The sequence below is a fragment of the Amblyomma maculatum genome, chromosome 2 (genome assembly GCF_055883805.1).
Source record: "Amblyomma maculatum isolate TAMU_Amacu chromosome 2, ASM5588380v1, whole genome shotgun sequence".
Classification (NCBI taxonomy): Eukaryota; Metazoa; Arthropoda; class Arachnida; order Ixodida; family Ixodidae; genus Amblyomma; species Amblyomma maculatum.
The window spans coordinates 113,561,900-113,582,701 of NC_139345.1; the positions used below are offsets into that span (position 1 = coordinate 113,561,900).

Sequence of the window (20,802 nt, forward strand, 5' to 3'; positions counted from 1 at the left end):
CGTTTCGCCTCCATTGAAACGCAGCCGCCAGCGGTCGGGATCGATCCCGGGTGCTCCGGCAGTAGTCGGGCATTGTTGTGGCCGTAGGAAATAACAAGGAAACGAAAATTCACGAGCCTGCTACTGACTCTGTAGCTGAGCCACCTCAGCTGCCTCGTGCGGACAGAAGAGAGAAAGTAGAGAAGAAAGAAAAAGAAGAGGGAGAGAAAGACGCGCGCCGCTACAGCCGTCGTCCACCACCTAAGTGGTGGTGGGTGCAATGACGGCCTACAACAGATAAACAATTTGGTGGCAGGCTGGCCCCCGCCGCAAGCAGCGTTGACCTACTAGTCCTAGCCCCGTAGGGCCAGGAACAGCCACCCTTCACCACCATCTTATAACCACTGCACCACCGCGGCGGGAGGAGCAGGAGAAAGCTTTATTGAGGAGAAATTGATGTGTTCTTTCTTCTTGAGAGGTCGCTTCTCCTCAAGCCGCCCAGAGAGGCGACTAACAGAGTGGATGAATGTGGTGCGGCGTGGTGTAGGAGTGTAGTGTGGAGCCAACTACCCCACCCCGAACTCCACCTGGGAGGGTGTGGCATCATCCTGTTCGTGCTTCTCTTCTCCCAGTCCTCTGTCTTTTGTTTGTTTGTTCGTTCTCTTTCTTCTTTCTTCCTTTCACTTTTGGCCTGTGCACCAGTTTTGGTGCCGAACCGTTTCAAAGGGTATGGCCCTGAGCATCATCATCATCATCACCCCAGGGGTGGTCGTCGCTCGATGGCGCTCGACGACCTCCATTATCCCAGGCCGTGATGGCATGTAATCTGCTGGCCCTCCGGCGGTTGCATTTCACATTTAAACATGATGTGTTCTAGATCTGCCCTCTGATCACCGCAAAGGGAACATGAGGGGATGTATTCGCAGGGATACCATTGTGCTAATTTATATGGATTAAAGCACGTATTTGCCTGAAGTTTTCTGAGTAGTGTTTGTTGTAATTTGCTGAGTGTTGGGTGGGGTTCTGGAAGTCTGTTGTTTTTGTACCAATTCGTAATTCCTCTGTACTTGGGGTCTCTCTCGCGAGCCAATCTTATGCCTCGTTCACACTTGAGCATTCGGCGGAGCGAGCAAGCGAAATCCGCTGCCCCCGACACGCTCCTTCGTTCACACTTCTGAGCGAACATATCGCCGCCGTCGCCGCTTCGATTGCGAGCTCCCGTTAACCCTGATCGGACCGCTCGACTGCAGCTACGAATGCCACGAAAAGCGTACAGCTATGCTAAGTGCCGAAGGAAAAACGCATTATCATTCAATTCTTCACTAAATCATGGCACATTTGACCCACGTAATGTGGCAGCAAGAGCTTCAACGTGCTATTTGCAGGCATCGTAAACAAAAGGAGCATATTTCCCGCTCATACCAATTGAACAGCGTCGATATTATTACAAATGTCATTCTTCCCCTATTGCATCCTTCCCTATTGTGCTGGTCACCCGGCGAAAAAGGGCCTCGGATAAAAAGTAAAAACTAAAAGGTAACGAAACCACGGAACTACCTAAAATACATAAAAAAGCTAAAAAATTAATTTGTGACAGAAAAAAAAAACAGCAACGCAAGCGTCCTGTGCTATCTACTCGGCCACGCCGAGATATGCAAACATGGGAAATATTTCTGCATTTTATGTCAAGGCCGCATTTATAACCCAGTTAACCACGTCACATTCATTGAAAATCCATATAATATCTTCCACAAGATATCAGACGTCCATATGATGTTCACAAAAGTCCATATTATGTTCATATAATATCCATACAATCTCCACTTTGACGACAGTGGACGTCCACTTAACACTCATATTATGCCTACACATGATAATTCTGAGACGTTCAGTGGATGTTCACTAGATATTTAGCCAGGCATTTTAGGTACAAGGGGGGGGGGGGGTGTTGCTGCAATGGTAAAATAAATTTTGTGCCGTTTATTTTATATACAGTACAGTTCACAAATAAACATGATGCAAAAGAGTACGAGATACACTAGTTGAATTTAGTGTGATGTAGTCACTGTGCATAGGACACCAAGCAAGATCACCAGTTTTGCTTTTCGTTTAGCAACGTTTATTTGCCAGTCCATAAAAATGGCTGCGACTAGTTCACTATAGCTGCAACAATAAAGCTTCCTCTTTGCTGCTCATCACAGCGGGTGTGCCGTGTCATGGCTGTCGGCTGATACATGGCGCATCCTGCAGAAAATTTATCGACATAACTTGTGGAATTTGAAAGCGCTTCGCAACGATGGGCACCCTGCGACAGCCGCCACTCCTCGTGTGCTCAGGCAACCTTGAAGTAAACTAGAAACGATTCCGGCAGCGCCTCGACATCTTCATGCTAACTGCCGGATACTCCACAAAGGGCTCTGCCAAGAAAGTCGCACTGCTCCTGCATGTCGCAGGTGAAGAAACTTTATTGTTGCAGTCCTTTTACCTCCCGTACTATAGTTGCCACTTCTGGCTAAGCTGCCGCTAATATCAGCCGACAAGTCGATACAATGACATTCAATAATGGCTGTGAAAATGCCCCTGGAGCTCCTCCCGTCAAATCCGCTTTTTTACCCTCCTCAGCGAAAGGCTGTAGTGCACAGAAAAGAAAAAAAAATATTGCCTCTCCCATAATCGAATTAAAGTAGAAGTACGTAAGCGTGAAGTTGTTATAAGCATGGCACGAGCGTGCTCAGTGCCTCTCGCAAGCTTTTATTCCTGTCGTGTTGAAGCGATCGCCTGCAATTGTGCTGCCTTAATCTGGCGGCCTTGTCACCTTCGTGAGCGGCCGTATAACCATGGTGTTGTCGGCAGGGGCTAGCAGTCCCCTGTTGCGGCGTATAACTCGAAGGGAGATCACTTTTCGCACGACGGTTCGTACCCCTCCTTTGAAATTGAAATTCAGAACGATGCGGAACCACATGACGCGATGCAGAACTGGCAATAATGAGAAGCAGCGCGTTCAAGTGCTCCCCGAGCATGTCCACATCCGCCTGCCAAGGGAGGAAAGGCCATGAGCTGATGCCGCGGTACAGTGACAGACTTAGAACTCACACCAAATGCCCGAACGCGCTTTAAACTACTGCCGCCTCTACCACCGGCATCGAGCGGTCATAGGCACGTGAGTGTGTGGGACTGTGGCGCCATTCTTGCAGACGTATACGGCACGGAAGCCCAGTGGAAGTAAACGAAGGATAACGGCAAGTATGGTGACCCGCAGCTTCGTTTTGCTTATTATGAATCACAAATTAATATTCAGTGTACTTTACACTCACCTCTTGAGTTAAATCTCAAAAGAAGAAAATTGGAAACAAAGATTTTTGTAAATAATTTAGGCAGCATCTAGCTTTCGTATGAAGATCCTGCTTACAGAGCAGAGAACCACTCTTGTTGAACATGTATTAAATGCCCAGGTGACTATATTTCGGCACCCAGATGACGGGAAATCGGTGTCCCGGTGTTGGCTCGTGGTTTTGGCACGACGCAACCACGGGTTAACCTCCCCACTTAGATGGATATGAATGATCATAGCGGTCGTACCTAGGTCTGTGCGGAAGCCTTTGCGCGTCACTATGGCAACGAAAGTAGATGTAGATGAATTACGTAGATGTAGTCGGGCCGAACCACGGGAAGGGGGGGGGGAGTGGTACACGGCTGCGGTTATAAATCAAGAAAATAATTCGTAGGGGTTATCTCTGGATCATAGTTCAAAAGGAGAAGCTCCATCTTAGAGCCGCCGTGCCAAATAGCGGAGGTTTATACCGTGCCTATATCTGTGACCCCCGGAACCTGAAGTTGGGCACTTACTCTCTTTCCAAAGATAGCACGTTCTATTATAAGGATATACATCACCAGTGGCCATCTCCTGCAAAGGGACAGGAAACAAACGAACGCTTTCTGTTCCGATAATTTACCAATACAATGATGTGCGCGACAGTATTCAACAACTTCGACCCTGCGTTCATTGGCGAATGGGGAGGTGTCTGACGCCTACCACAGGGTGTGGGCTTGCCTGCGCAATTAAGCTATCTACCCCACCCCTACCCTACCAGAGAGGAACGGGAGGCGGCCCTTCTCGGTTTCTCGTATTTTCAGGCTCAAGGCTTTTGTCAAATGCTTTCACCAACGGGCCCAGCAGAATAAGGAATGTGGCCTTTTATAAATATATCCGGCCGCAAATAAAGCCATATCTGGATAAATATGGGCCAGAATTACATCGGATATAGCCATACATAGGGAGAAATGTGCCTTTATTTGGTCCAGAACTATTCATATTAAGACGGGTGACGCAACCTAGTGCGACCAGAACAGATGTATATTTGGTACCCTCATGACCTTACACGGTAAGATCAATCATATCTGTATATGGTCGTCCGGCTGCATACTGTATGATGTAACACACGTGAAGCGTTCATGTCACACTCGCACTATACTGGTAAAAAGTAAGACAGACTCAAGCCCGCCTGCTTGATGACAGAGGCTCACCATTGTTCTGTCCGAGTGTGCAAACTGCTGTGCGGCCCCAAGAGCGCCTCGAGGCTGTCTGGAATTATTTCCAGGATGCAGCCACTGCATCTAAATCCCCGCACGCATATCTCTGCGAGAGTGCGTGGTAGTGTTCCTGTATATGCTCGCAGCTTCTTCTCGTGAGCAGATTTCCCTGAGGCATCACGTGGCTTTACTTCGTACGGAAACCTGGCGCCACCTGCCCGTGACCTCCAGCACACTGACACCGCCGGTGACTGGTACACGGTTGCGGTCGTTGTACGCGCTATGATGGCTCTTGGTTTAGGAATGCGTGTACTCTGGAAACTTGCCAGAGCACCGGGGAGCCAACTGCAATTTAGGGGAGGCGACGATCATACTGAGATACACCATAACTGTCGACGCATAGCACCTGGGCAGAAGCAGAAATTCGCAGGCTGCTGCGAGTCGAACTTTCGGCAGAGCGCTTTTCTTCAAAAGAATGCCACTTTTCTATTAATGGTTGTGCATTTAAACAAGAAAACCGCGTTATTTCTTATCCATTCTAAATTGCTGGCAATGAGAAAACTAGCAAGCTACCGAAAATGACTGGCAGCGCCGAGCATGACTGACAGCACACGAGGAGCGGCTTTTCCGCAAAGCTTGCACAAACTTTGCGGAAAAGCCGCTCCTCCTAATGGCGAACCTTCGCGCAACTCTACTCCTATTAGGGAATACGCAGCAACACTAGTGCGTGGTGCACTCGTAATTGGCCACACGCCGTCGTCGTGGGCAACACGCATCCGACGCCCACTAGGATAATCACCGCGCACTGAAGGCGCAACAGTAAACGCGCCTCCAATCTCCAGCCCTCTGGACATCTAATGCCATACAGGTTTCGCTGATTGATGCACTGAGACAGCAACCTTATAGCTTCAATAATATTTGTGTGTAGCACAAATGTAGCTCCTTTGTATAGCCAGCCAATTCTTTAATAGCACCACGCGAGAACCGACTGCCTGGCGCTACCGCTCCGGAAGACGGAAGAGGTGAAGGCGAAGTTTGCCCACAATTCCTGCTCATGGAATGCGTGTCATCTGCTGGGCTGTTCTGATTAGTGCGGGGTCTGGGCTGTTCTGATTAGTGCGGAGTAACATCTGCCCATAATCACGCATCGGCGCCCTGAAGCTGCAGCCAATTGTTAACCCCCCGCATGTAGTGCGGATGTTATCTGTAAAGAGGCACATTTGTGATTAACAATCTGTCACTCTCAGTAACCGCTTCTAACCATTGCCTACAAAGAACTAAATGTAAAGGACCCATGATGTAGACGGAATAATTTATTTACTTCGAAACACTACGTAAATGTAACCGAACCGCGGAAGCGTCGAGCTACGTGTTACAAGTTTCCATCATTTGAAGCAATGAACACGCATCAGAAAGAACACGGGAAAAGCGCCCTAAGAATTCGGCCATAAATACTGCTTCTCGAGGTTTCTCCGCAAGTGGAAGACGATGTTTGCTCGCATATTTGTTCCACACAATAAGGGCTGCGCAACGTCTAACAAACGTCTACACAGGTATATGCTAAAGTCTACAAGAAATCTATATTATTATGTTCTCTAGACAGGCAAAAAGAGGTTTTATATGCCTGGTAATACTCCTCCAAAAAAAGGTCCAGAAAACTTATACGTTTATTATTTTATATTTTGAAGTTTACTTTTTAGAAATGGCAGTCAATATTAATTTCATAGTTTAAATTAGTTTCATGGCATATTTTAGAACCCTCTGAGTCAAGCGTGATTTATCGTACTGGGTTAAAGGCACACCTCTTTAAAGCTTTCATTCTAAATATCTGCAATTCTTAAATGTAGATTGCATTTAAGGCAACTTTATGTGCCCAGTTTTTAATAAAAGCTGTGCCATGCACCCAATAAAACCAAGTGTTTGCCTTTATGAAATATTTTAGTTATGCTTAAATGCATGCAACAAAGATAATGAGCACAAAATACAAGGGATGAATCATTGCTACTGTTTATTGATTCCAATGCGTACGCATACACATACACAAAAACTGGAACCAGGAAATAAGTACAGCCAGCCACTTGGTCTCGCATCAACATGCATGAGGAGCCAGAAACCAGCTGTCTGACCACCCAATCAATAAAAACAAAATTGGAAAAAGTCGAAGCTGCACCTGAATTGCTAATCAGGATTCGGAAGCAAGATCAAGCCATTCTTGGGTTGACATGCCTGTGCAGGCCAAACAGATGCATATAATAACGTTGTCAGTGGCATTTGTACACAATATGCTCTCAATTTAATTTGAGAGAAGCAAACCCAGATGCATATAATGCCATTGTCAGTGGCATTTATACACAATGCGCGCTCGTTAATACCAAACTCAAGCATCCACCCAAAAGGGGAAGCCCTTAACAACAGTAAAAAAAAAAAAAGAAAAATCCACATGGACGCAGAAAGCTATGCAGCTGAATGCCGTCAGTGTCAACAGCTGGACCAAAACTTGAAGCTGACAACATTTACCTTTTGTGGCTTACCCTGAGAGAGAAAAGAGTCTGCAATAAAATTGGACCAAATAAGTGTACTCACAGTGCTTCGTGAGCTACGTCTTGCACAGTTTTTCTTACCTGCACTATATGCATACTGCATGATGGCCGATTTCCTGTGCACTCACAGAAAAAAAAAACTGTATAGAAGGTCCTGTCTTGGCAACACCGGCATCGCTTCAGTACACACTAGAGCTGGTTAGTCTTTGGAACTTACCTTGACAGCCAGACAAGGGCACAAGACAAGAAGAATACAGTTGCTTGTGTGCGTATGGCTCCTGACAGTGCATCCCCAAGATGTCCTTTCTCATTTGTATGATACAGCTTGTATATGGGGATTGTAGGTAAAAGTTTCTGTACAGTACAGATGCCCACCATAGAACTGGAAATATCACAAGGCCAAGCTGCTAAGATAGCATTCTCATTGCTCTCTAATCAAACCCTCACAAGGTGTTGTGATGTCCCTTTGGTCAATAGTAGTAGTCCTGAAGGTGAAACAAACAACAAAACTTGAATACATATTTGCAAACAGCCTAGACCTGTACAGAAAAAAACATGAAATGAAACAGCCTCAGCCGTAATGAGTGCTTGCCAAAACTCAGAAGTTGTGCTGGCTAGGACGTCCCGTGAAAGCTCCTGTAGAACAACCCTGGGGACAAAAAGCCGTGCACAGAGTGAAGACAACAGCACTATGCAGAGTGCACCAACCGGAATTTCAGCAGCCTGGGGCCTATAAAAGGTTCATCTCATTAATTTTCAGTCAGCCCCGATTGAGATAAAAAGTCTAAAGCACGCACTAAAACTATGGCACTCGGTGGAATACCTCAGATCCAGAAATTTAAATAGTAATTAAACGAAGCTAGGCAAGTCCATGAAGTAATGCATCCGCATTGTCGCACGATTCTCTTCGCTCCTTCGTTTATTCTTTGAATTAACCGAAGTAGGCTTAAACCACAATACAAAACGTGTGCATCAGCTTTACCAATAAAGCATATGAGAGGAAAAATCGAAGACAAAATAGGTCACGCAAGCCCGTACAATTCAGCTTAAAACATGATAATCCATATTTTCATCATGATTATGAGGAACAAGATAAGACATATCAAAAATATATCACTAGAGTTCTTGGCCTGCTGTCCGTCCGTGCATCACTGAAGTGCTGCTTTAAAGGCACTGTTCACCCTCCGGTCGAAAATATTTTCTTCCCCGGTGACTGTGAGACTTCGCCCCTAGAACGCAAGGCCGCAAAATGTTTTTGAAAAGAGTAACTAATAACGCAGTTACAGCCACCGCAATCACCCGATTCTGTCATACTTCTTCCGCGGCGGGGATATGGAGAGACGCCGCGGCGGGGATATGGATCAATAACACCAAGCCTGGACTCAAATACTGACCAGTGCACAAAGCAAAAGCATTTCAGTATTTCGCCTCAATACGACCAGCATTACCCGTTGACACTGACTGATACTGTTCTGCGACCTGCGAAGTCTGCAAAATTACAGAAAGAGTGGCATACTGAACGAGGGTTGAGTCCTGCGCATTTACGGTTCATCCGCAGTATATGCTGCTTTCAAAAAACAAGAGAAGCGAAGAGTGACTTACTTTTGTCACACAGCGCAGCACTGAATAATAATAATAATAATAATAATAATAATAATAATAATAATAATAATAATAATAATAATAATAATAATAATAATAATAATAATAATAATAATAATAATAATAATAATAATAAAACTGGTTGACAGAAAAGGAAATTAAGGTGCTGTATCTGTCACAGGTTTTTTTTTCTGTGGACACGTCAACCGCGTCGTAAGGAAAGGGATTTTACTGATTTATTTATAGGAAGGGAAAGGCACGGTAACTGTCTCACTTGTTTTCTGTGGAAGCCGCAACCGCGCCGTAAGGGAAGGGAGGAAGATGGGAGTGAAAGTGGGAAGAGAGAAAGAGGAGCCGTAGTGGAGGACTACGGAGTAATTTCGACCACCTGGGGATCTTTAACGTGCGCTGACATCGCACAGCACACGGACGCCTCTTCGTTTCTAAGGAAAGGGAACTAGGTGAGAGTTAAAGAGAGTGAAGAGGTACCCTAGTGGAGGGGTCCGGAGTAATTTCGACCACCTGTGGATCTTTAACGCGCACTGATGAAGAAGGCGGGATGGGTGGCTGCTCGTGGCCCTACGGGCTGGGACTGGTACCACCGCCGTGCCACCGGATTTGTGTCTGATTATTATTATTATTATTATTAATGCGAAAGCACTTTTTAGCTATATTCACAGATTCCTGTCCGCAGAACACGTCCGCTGAACACGTCCGCACACCGTGTCCGCATGCCGTGTCCGCAGCAGTTGTGAGTAATCTAGAAGTAATAGAGGTTAATGAGTGGTGTCAATCGATATAGGGTGACGTAATGTTTTGTTCGAAAAATAATTAGGCCAATAAGTTAATTAGGTAAACAATTAGAATAACTGGTTTACATGAAAGGAAAGGCGCAGTATGTCACAGTTGTTCTGTGTACACCTGCGTCGCGCCGTAAAGGAAGGGAGGAAGGTTGGAGTGAAAGCGGAAAGAAAGAGCTTCCCTAGTGGAGAGTCAAGGATATGATGTCACACAACCGGAAGCAGAATCGAAAAAGGGCATAGAGGACTAAAATGGGTAAACAAGAAGTGAATGTGACGTAGAGGATGTAACGTACTTGCGCGACCGAACACGTCATGTTTCTTGTTCGTCCGTGTTTTCAAAGCGCATGTATGACCGTTGAAAAAGATGATTAAATGTTGCAAGTGCATTCGCTATTTGTACGACAACGGTAAATCAGACAAACGGCTTACTTGTGCTTGTTTACACCTGCCTCATTTGAAGCGTACGCACTGCGCACGGATGGGGTATGCGACGTGAGTCACAATACCGAAAATGTTGCACGCACGTAAAGAAAAAATTGGCTGTGGCTTAGCTTGGTTAAGCCTGGTAATTGCGAAGCGATACGTGGGCTCTGCTATTGTACCACTCGTGGTGATGCTCTGGTTATGCTTATGCTAGTATGGCTATGGTGATACTCTTGGCTGTGCTATGTTTCTGCTATGTTTGGCATGGGTAAACACGCACAGAAAGAATGACGACGACACGCACATGTTACTCGTTTTCATCTTGTATTCAAACCTATAAATACACGTCGCTGCTGCCGCTGTTCCGGAGTTTCTTGGGCACGTCGCTCCCGTTTGGCTGCGTTCCGGCGTTCCGAACTAGTAGTGCTGGAACAAGATGCACATTCCACACTGTCAGCCAAACATAACTTCCTCACTTGCTTCTGCCGTTGATTCTGCTGCCGAATACGCGGAACGTTTTTTTCGCCTGGCTGCATTTTGAGCTCGTCGCTTGGAAAGCCATTCTTCTCGTTCTTCTTCTATCTCCGTAGCTCGCTGATGCTTTCTCTTTGCAACCTGCCGAAGCGTATAGGCTGGAGGCGGCATCTGATGGGCTTGACGAGAAGAGCGGGAGTCAGGTCTCGGCCGTGGCTATGCGAAGCGCAAGGCGACGGCGTGTTTTTGTGTTGTGGCTGTGGCAAGAAGGAAAAGAAAATGCACGGGCCTGCTACTGGCTCTGTAGCTGAGCCACCTCCGCTGCCTTTAAAAAAAAACTGATTTATTTATAGGAAGGGAAAGGCGCGGTAACTGTCTCACTTGTTTACTGTGGACACCGCAACCGCGCTGTAAGAGAAGGGAGGAATGTGGGAGTGAAAGTGGAAAGAGAGAAAGAGGAGCCGTAGTGGAGGGCTACGGATTAATTTCGACCACCTGGGGATCTTTAACGTGCGCTGACATCGCACAGCACACGGACGCCTCTTCGTTTCGCCCCCATCGAAACGCAGCCGCCGAGGTCGGGTTCGAACCCGGGTACTCCGGCACAGTGGTCAGGCGTCTTACCGCTGCACCACCCCGGCGGGGCCTCCGCTGCCTCGTGCAGACAGAAGAGAAATTAGAGAAGAAAGAAAAGGAAGAGGGAAAGAAAGAAGCGCCGCAACAACGGCCGTCGTCCACCACCGAAGCGGTGGCGGGTGCAATGACGGCCTACAACAGATAAAAATTCGGTGGCAGGCTTGCCCCCGCCGCAAGCGGCGGTGACCTACCTGCTCCAGCCCCACCTCGTGTTGTTGTGGCTGTAGGAAGAAGGAAAAGAAAATTCGCGGGCCTGCTACTGGCTCTGTAGCTGAGCCACCTCCGCTGCCTCGTGCAGACAGAAGAAAAAACAGAGAAGAAAAGGAAGAGGGAAAGAAAGACGCGCGCCGCAACAACAGCCGTCGTCCACCACCGAAGTGGTGCCAGGTGCAATGACGGCCTGCAACAGATAAAAATTTGGTGGCAGGCCAGCCCCCGCCGCAAGCAAGCAGTGACCTACCTGCCCCAGCCCCATCAGGGGAGTCTTCATGATGGGGCCCCGTTTTTAAGCAGATGGTATGACGCCACATAGCGCGCAGCGCCCCTGGTGAGAGGAGCGGGAGTCAGGCCGCGGCCGTGGCCAACGTTCTAGTAACGTTGGCCGTGGCTATGCGCCGCGCAAGGGGACGGCGTGTGATGGGGCCCCGTTTTTACAGAGATGGTATGACGTCACATAGCGCGCAGCGCCCCTGGTGAGAGGTGAGAGGAGCGGGAGTCAGGCCGCGGCCGTGGCTATGCGCCGCGCAAGGCGACGGCGTGAGATGGGGCCCCGTTTTTACACAGATGGTATGACGTCACGCAGCGAGGTCACGCGAAAGGTCAAGCGTGGCTATGCGGCCGCGGCATGGTACGGCTGAGGTGGTAGCTAAAGTAGTATTGCTTCGCAATAAAACTGCGCCATTGTTGGTTCTGTTGGTTCATAGGAAGGGAAAGGCGCAGTATCTGTCACACTTGCTCTGTGGACACCTGAACCGCGCCGTAAGGGAAGGGATGAAGGTGGGAATGAAAGTGGATAGAGAGAAAGGGGGGTCGTAGTGGAGGGCTACGGAGTAATTTCGACCACCTGGGGATCTTTAACGTGCGCTGACATCGCACAGCACACGGACGCCACTTCGTTTCGCCTCCATCGAAACGCAGCCGCCGAGGCCGGGATTCGATCCCGGGAACTCCGGCACAGTGGTCGGGCGTCTTACCACTGCACCACCCCGGCGGGGTTGCCTTTATGACATTTCTTTTGCAGTAGATCTCCACGGTCACGGTGTGTAGTGGGGCTTTCTGCGCGCTTGTTTCTAGGCTCAACGACTCGATGCAAAGGTACATACGTGGGCATCGAGCCAGTTCAGTAAAAGCTTGGGAGGGTAATAAAGGAAAAAAGGCTGTAATTGCGGCTAGACATTTTTAATTTTAGAAAGTAGCTGGAGAAAGTCAGTTTGCAATGCAAATCTGCATCGCAGTGTAGTAGCACACCAATGCGCTGGGTCCCTTAGAAACGCGATGTGTTACAACAATTTCCATCGGTGTATTACCGTACTTCATGCTGTCTAGGGTTTAGAAAGTGGGTAGTAGCTTAACTGTACTCCCCTAAAGCGAACTACGCGACGGCGGCAACACAGCAACGCTGAAAACGCGCCGCTCTGTCGCCGAGTCCCGCCGCTTCGTGCAGCGTGCATCAGCGGCAACGACAGGTGTTGACGTCGTTGCGCGGTGAATCGCCAAGGATTGTCGCTTCATGCGGTAAATGTTGCCTCACCCCCCCCCCCCCCCCCCCGACACACCTCCGCGTTTCATTTGCCAGTGACGGAAATCGTCTCAAGATTCATAACCGACAAATGAAACGCAGAGGTGTGTCGGGGAGGGGGTAGGCAACATTTACCGCATGAGACGACAATCCTTGGCGATTCACCGCGCGAAGACTTCAACGCCTGTCGTTGGTGCACGCTGGTGCACGCCATACGAAGCGAGTGACGAAAATCGTCTCAAGATTCATAACCGGGCCCCGCCGGGGTGGTGCACTGGTAAGACGCCCGACTACTGTGCCGGAGTTCCCGGGTTCGAGCCCGACCACGGCGGCTGCGTTTCGATGGAAGCGAAACGAAGTGGCGTCCGTGTGCTGTGCGATGTCAGCCAGAACCACCTAGACTAGGAGGTTCTGTGTCAGCGCACGTTAAAGATCCCCAGGTGGTCGAGATTACTCCGCAGCCCTCCACTACGGCTCCCGTTTCTCTATTTCCACTTTCACTCCCACCTTCCTCCCTTCCCTTACGGCGCGGTTCAGGTGTCCACAAAGCAAGTGTGACAGATACTGCGCCTTTCCCTTCCTGTGAACCAATTAAATAAAGAAATATTCACAACCGGGCTGGGAGCTGCACGTTCCTTCATACGTGCGCGCTTCCGTGAAACCTCCATCACACCTGGAAGGTGGCGGAGACTACTGGTGCACCGCTACCATCGACTACCGCGGCGACTGTCGCCCCTCCATTCGAAGCAGAAACATATAGACACGGCTGAAGAGGTCGCAATAGCGCTCGCTTGCGTCGGAACGAAGGCTAGATTGATCTTTACCGACAGTAAAACTGCTTTCTGGAATATCGGAAAAGGCAGGGTCTCGCAAGAAGCCGCCCGAATTCTAACAGCTGTAGCTAAAATCGATCGCAAAATCACCCTAATTTGTTTCCCAGCACACACGTCCGTCCCCGGCAACGAGGCGGCCCATGATTTAGCCCAAAATCTCTACTTCCGGGAAAACGCGCAGCCGCCCGACTGCCAGGCGACGGACGAACGTTTGCAAACTTATAAAGATATAATCGAAAATTATAGATTAGGAAGATGTCTGATGCCGCCACCGGATCCCAGCTTAAATAATAAAGAGGCCATAGCCTGGCGGAGATTACAAGCCGGAAATTTCCCAAACCCTGTCTAGTTTCACACCCAGATAGATGAGAGAAAAAATGATAAATGTAAAGCCTGCGAAGCGAGGGGGACCCTCGACCATATACTTTGGGAATGCCCTAAGTCTCCGGGCGCTAGGGACAACATTAAAAGTAGAGAAGCCTGGGTAACCCTCCTGCGAAGCGACGTCCCCACTGACCAGCAAAAAGCCGTCCGCCTGGCGGCTGAGGCCGCGCATAACCAATGTATATTCGCCATTCATGAGTCGCGGAGGTTCCAGCCCCCGTTCCTCAGGCCTGCGTGCCAGGAGCGGGGAGTAGGGAGCCTCCTAAATGGGTGGAAATTAAAGTTTTAATCAATCAATCAATCCATCACACCTGCGCTCGCCATGACAGTGATACAACCGCACCATCTATAGGCGCTGAAAAGTACGAATAACAACGTATGTATCGTACCTGTTATGATTTATTCAATGGCTGGAATGGTTAAAAATTCTAGCTATGATTCGACATTCAGAACGGCAAAAGTGTAAAGATGGGTCGTTTTTAGGTAGACAAACGTTTCTCGAAAAGCTTCTAATGAAACTTTTTTTATATGTTTATAATGAAACTTTCTTGAGGCGTTTCCGATTAACTTATTTTAAACGTTTCCGAAGAAACGTTGTACTAGATATGTCTTGAAGAAGCTGCTAAGGTAACTTCTTTTTTCGGGCGTCTGTGAGACGTCTTCATGTAGAGCTAGACGTTTGTAAACTTTTGAAGCTGTTTAGAGGCGTTTGTTAGGCGTTATGTGTTCCTTGCGGCTTTTCCAATTTGCGACCACTCTTCACCTCACCGTCGCTGATCAGAGAAGTCTTTATGAAGCCACCCATTTTATTTCATGTTTGGTTTGTGGTGTTTAACGTCCCAAAGCGACTCAGGCTATGAGAGACACCATAGTGGAGGCGTCCGGAAATTTCGACCACCTGGGGTTCTTTTCGTGCACTGACATCGCACAGCGTCTTGATTTTTTGAACAGTGAGAAGCAAACTCGAAATCGCCTCCCCTCCCCCCAAACACACGCACAAGAAGCCCCCAGCAACGGTGATATATAGGTCTATAACCGTAGCTTGCCTGGAGCGTTGGCCACAAACCACAAGTTATCGGGTTTGCTTTTTCGCCTGGCTTTAGTTCTGCGTCCCGTTTCCAACCCCGTAGAGGGCGAGAACTCTCGACTTAAACTTTATCATGCGTGCGGTAAGATAAAGACGAACAGTCAGGCACGGCTTCTTTTTTGTTAGATTTTTCAGCCGCTCCCTGCCGCAGCCATTTTCTGCCGACCAGCGCGCCGCAGCGCGAGCGCTTCCTTGGGGAGTGCGGGGTCGCTAGTATCGCCGCGGCCGCGTCTGCACGGCAGCAACATTTAGCTAGCCTTCGGGCGCTAAAGAATATCGCCGAAAATATTGTTCACCGCACGGTTGTGTTGGAGCAAGTTTCTTTGCATTGCCGTAGAGTTAAAATCGACTTATTTATGGGATTTAGTTTTACGTTCATGTTAACAGTGCCAGGGCTTATCATACTGCTGCACTAATAATGCCGTTTCGGTCCCTTACTGACGATAAAAAGTTATTGAACAATTGCAATTGCGTATGATAATTCCACTTCCAATGCGCTCTTCTTCCTTCTTGCCAGCCGTTTCGAACCTCAGCAATTAGGCTGTGTTGCCGTTCGTGTGGTGTGTGCCAGTCACATCAACTAATTATCGATTTGTGTTCATCTCACTTGACGAGCTAACGGCAGGCAAATTTTGTTGCGCTTTATTTATGAACACCACCGCATTATAGGGCCACTTCTTTTTATCCCTAGAACTTTATAGCGCCTGTCGAGCTGCTGCGCCTGCATGTCAAGCACAAAGCATTTTTTATATCTTGCAAGTACCGGTGCGGCCAAAAGTAAACGGAGCACGTTTTTTCTTCTACCATTTTTCACGCGTTGCATAATTTAAACTAGCAGTCTTGGTATACGCGATCATAGTAGACGCCAGTGTCCTTTCAGTAGGACAATATTGTTTTCTTATCTCTAGTGCAAAATGCGTTATTTTAATTGAACGGAAAAGCGTGCTCCGTTTACTCGCACCTGTACTATCATGAGCAATATGAGCAAGAACACACGAGCGCGAGGCAGATAGCCTCGAAACTCACTTGGGGCGATACGGTGCGGCCGCTGTGGGAAACAAAAGGGAAAGGGCGCAGCTAACGGAACCACGGCTCCCTTTCCACTTTGTTTCCCACAGCGGCCGCACCGTATCGCCCCAAGTGGGTTTCGAGGCTATCTGCCACGCGCTCGTGTGTTCTTGCTCATATTGCTCATGATAGTACATTCTCGTACATGCCAAAGAAACAGCAGCAAAGAAATGCCAGCTGGAGCAATACCACTCAGTTTTCATATGGTGTATGAACTTTAGCACCGAAAAGTGACATCCGCTATGATGTCACGATGTGGTCCGGAAATTTATCGACTGCCTAGGGTTAATTAACGTGCGCTGACATCGCACACCACACAGACGCTTCAGCTTCGTCTTCATCGAAGCGCGGTTGTCGCTTCTGTGATCTAACCTGTCTTCGGGCTTGCAGTCAAGAGCCCTAACCACAAAAACCACCGCTGGAGGGCACAATCCCGTTTCGTTATTTGTATTAAGCCAATTGAACAGATAATTACACAGCAGCCAACTGTCCCAAGTTTTGCAGCGACAAGACGAGTATATTTAATTTAGAAGCTATCGGTGTATGTTCTCTCTGAAAAAAGGAAATAACAATGGGGAGTCCTGGTTGTCGTACTTACAGTCTTTTAAAAGAAAAACGAAAGCCAAAAGCGAACCATTGTTGGCTGAAAAAACACGTTTCGCCTAAGCAAACTTCAGCGCGAGGCTCGTCGATCCGGTTAAATCCGACACCATAGAATCAGCTTCAAAAACCTACATCCTCGTGCGCAAAATTAAAAAGTAAGAAAACACATGCGGATTTCACATGTGAAGGGCAGTCCCCCCACCTCTCTCAAAAAATCAAAAACAAAAACGCCACTGCTGCGCATAAACGGCGATTTACAGTTCGTAACCTGCATGATAGACTACTCTCGTGTATTACGTCACCGAGGAAACAGCGCGCCTCAAATCGCTGTAGTACGCTCTGGAACAGGAACAAATGTTAGTGGCGATGTACAGCACACACCTTCATGCACAGGGGATACAGTGCGTTAACGATAGAATTGAAGAACGCTCGCTCACAAACACGCATTCGACGCGGGGCGCCCGCGCGACCCGCAGTCCCTTGGCCGCCCGCACCCGTCAGATGGCGCCTGGTGTCCAGAGTAGGAGCGCGCTAGCAGCCTGCGTGTGAGGGTAAAAACATATGGTCTATACAATAGAATGACATGCACAACGAGATCAAGCTCAGCGTAATAATTCGAAGTATGCAGAACACGGGAATTAGAGGTACGATCATATTTGTATGAAGTCAAATATGCCATTCTCTTGGATACATCGCAGCTTGTCTATATCAATAAACACTTTTGTTCTGCTACTTTTGTGTAACATGCGTTGGTGCGTGTACTCTTATTCTTATTAGACGGCTGTACGAACGGACGAAGATAGCAAATTCACGCATGCTCTTCAATAGCGCGGCCTTCGAGTTATCAGCCTGAAGAGCCGACTGCATCTCGTCAGAAGCATCTAGATTACTTTTACACTTTAGGCACTGGGTAACTGCAGTTGCATTGCAAATAGGTATTTAAAGCAGGTGGTATATTATATGAAACGCGCACGCGTTCGTCCCATTCAACCCGCAGAAATAGGGCAACAAAATATAAAGCACGGGCGTAATATGCTGTCGAAACTCTGATAAAAATATCAACAGGCAAAATCAGACCGTCAGCTGAAAGTGCTGACTGCGCGTGCGCATGATACTGCGTCAAATCTACACGTTTTCGACAGAATGGAAGACTGGCGCTTCACCGCGGCTTGTCTGTATGCGCATCGGCAAAAGTAATGAGGAAATTGGTAAACTATTTGCGCATGCTCTTCCGGTGTAACACATATATAGGCAGGGGCCCTGGCAATGTCTTGCTCATTCGCATCAGCCGCTGCCTTGGATAGAACAACACGCCGGCCTCCACGATGTCCGCCATCCTGCTCTTTTCCGCCGTCGTCCTGTCGCTCGTTCTGAACGGAACGGCTTACCCAGGTTAGTCGCCATTAGGTATTCATGTGACGTGCCTCCAGTGCCGCTCCAATCCTAGATTATGGTATTGTTGCGTGATTTTTAATACATTCTTGTTGCATGCTCCGTTTCATATAGAAGGCAGTCGAAAGGTTCACGACTAGTTTTAACGTAAACCGTGCCGGCACCTGCTATACCATCTGAATTCTTCGGACTGACGTGAAAATGTGCCATCGCCTGCCATACCAGGGTATTGTAGTATCACCTGAACGTGAACTGCACAGTTTCGTCAACTCCGATTTCGAGTTTCCGCGAGGGAGCGAGGGCCCAGAAAATCGTCGTTCGAGCGACAGATGGCGCCACCAACACTGCCCGGCCTGCTTGACTCTTTCGGGGCGGGCTTTTCACTGTGTTTGGCAGAGGCTGACGAGGACAACGGGGGTTTTTGTGCTTCATCTAGTATTAATTGCATAACGGGTGTCCCCTTACTGACTTCGACGCCCCTCCTACCATTCTATATTATCGAACTCTTATCACTTGCTGCTTACTGATATCACAGCTGACTCTGACTGCTTCCAGCTTGCGACGATGCCCCCCCCCCCCCCCCCCCCTCCTCCCTAAAAACTGCGTTGTCTGTAGCTTCGTTTTAAGCTGCCGCATTTTCACGTTACCATAAAGCTGCGCGCACCTGTCCACACCTGTGCACTGCATGCATACGTCCTTTTTTTTTTTTTTTTCTGTCTCGAACTCGGGTTGTATATTACTGATCGATAGCGTCTTCGTAAGCCATGTCACATGCCGTGCCTTCCTGTTATCGCAGGTTTGTGCATACCGGTGGATTATTGCGATCCTACCTGTGTGGTCGGCTACGATACTGCAGGATGCGAGATCTGCCTCTGCCCCCCGTGCCTTCCTTGCCCGACGGACTGCTACGAACCAGCTCCGGGCTGTCCCATCTGTGCACCCCTGCAGGATTGCTTCAGCTGGCCCTTCTCCATACTTCTTCGGTAGCCGACTAGCACCTTTGCATGCATAACGACGTAACCATGCAGCGACGTTACAATCCCCGCCCTCTTTACAGGCCTCATAGAACACTTCTATTTTACCACTCGTCGTCGCTGCACTTTTTATTGTCATTACATATACATGATGGGAACTGCAGACGTTACGTACACACTTCTGGACGCACGCATGTTCTTAGCGTTTTCTAAATAAAGTACTTATGAACCGTTTTCACGAGTTCGTCTCTTTTCGCCGATTTCAGCTTGCCAGTGGACTGCCCACCCTGTCCTCGCTTCACATGATGTTTAGTGATGTCTTCGTATAGTGTTGACGTTCCGATTTGCACTTTTTCATTAGTGCCATCACATAGTATCATTGACTGGCTCCACCCATTTGCCGAGCTGTTGTAAATCGCGCTGATGAAGTCTAGAAGAAAAAGAAAACATCGCGCTGATGTCAGCATACGTTTACTGAAGGCTTCCCCACACGTAGTACGTGCGTTCATTAGTACACAAATAATGAAAAAGGGAAACACTATGCAGTGAGCCCCGGTGGTTTGTTGCAGACGCTGCGTATAAGCGGGCTCACTCGAACCAACAGCCCAATGGAAAACACTCAGACTACGAGGATTGGATAATCTTCAATGTTTCTTTCTGGTTGCATGATTGCTATGTCTTTATTCAGATTTGTAAATTATGAAATTCGTTTTAAGGAAAGCAAATCCATGGGAAGCGCCTCGTTCTCTCAGTGGGCAAATAAAGCGAGGAAAAGTGAGAAAGACTTGCCATATTATAGAGGGCTTCGGGTATATTTCAACCTCGTGAGGTTTATTGCCGTGAACTGGTATCGCATAGTAAGCAGGACTATTCGTCCAAATGATTCTTATCTCAATTTCCTGCCCAAAACCTTCGATACACCGAGTGCACTTCGGTATGCCGTTGTCTTAGCCTAACATTGCGATGCAGTGACCACAGTAACCATTCCCAGGCCGCTTCGCAGGTTGTCTACAAACATCTGGCTCTTCACCTCTGAGTGGCGCGCATACAAACGTGTGCGAGCCGCTCACTAGCGACTCGGGTGCGTGCGGGTGAGACCCGCGGGCGGTCCCGCATGCCCACCACCTCCGCGTGTGCCCTATGCCTGCAGCCAGCGGCGCGAGAACACGAGCACTCAATTAGTGCCAAAGCATCGTCGGCGGAAGTCACGATCTGCGCAGCCCACCCGCTCGCCGCTACTTCGCCCCGTAGCCGTTCCGCGAAAGAAACGGACGGACGGGCGGCCGCAGAACGTCTTCATTACGGCCTGCTGCAGCTTCTTTCCCGACCGCCTCACGAAGAAGCCCAAGAGACTCCCCGCGACCGGACCGTGGATCCAGCCGGGTGGTCCGCCACCACCGCGGCCGTCGTCCGGCGAGGGATGGGCCACGCAACACGACTTTTGGCGCCTCCGTGCGACTCGAGAAGCTGCTGTCACTGCTGACGCCGCCGCCTCTGCTTTTTTACTCTGCGCGGCCCTGCACCAGTTTTCCCTTTCCTGCGGAACCACCTCTCTAATCTGGCGCTGTGCGCCGCGCACATCGGTGTCCCCGAGGGAGGCGGTGTAGGCGTTCGAAGGTAGTGCTCGCGTAGTTTACCGTTCTCTCGCAAATCGAGGCTTACCTGTGGTTTTTTAAAAAGCACTGCAGTGGCGGTGCTCTCGGGGTACTCGTTCGCTCATTTCCTGAGCCAGCCTT

General features: G+C 48.7%; 1 protein-coding gene across 1 annotated transcript; it reads left to right on the forward strand.

Moving 5' to 3' along the window:
* The first annotated feature begins 17,936 nt into the window (after positions 1-17,936).
* Positions 17,937-19,300, forward strand: LOC146199596 (uncharacterized). The gene is made up of 2 exons (XM_084592787.1): positions 17,937-18,092; positions 18,889-19,300. The coding sequence occupies exons 1-2, from the start codon at positions 18,026-18,028 to the stop codon at positions 19,077-19,079; spliced, it is 258 nt and encodes an 85-aa protein (XP_084448913.1). The 5' UTR covers positions 17,937-18,025; the 3' UTR covers positions 19,080-19,300.
* Positions 19,301-20,802: the final 1,502 nt, after the last annotated feature.

Coding starts and splice junctions, on each gene's coding strand:
- LOC146199596 (XM_084592787.1), top strand. CDS start 18,026: ATGTCCGCCATCCTGCTCTTTTCCGCCGTCGTCCTGTCGCTCGTTCTG. Junction 18,093..18,888: donor GAACGGAACGGCTTACCCAG/GTTAGTCGCCAT, acceptor CTGTTATCGCAG/GTTTGTGCATACCGGTGGAT.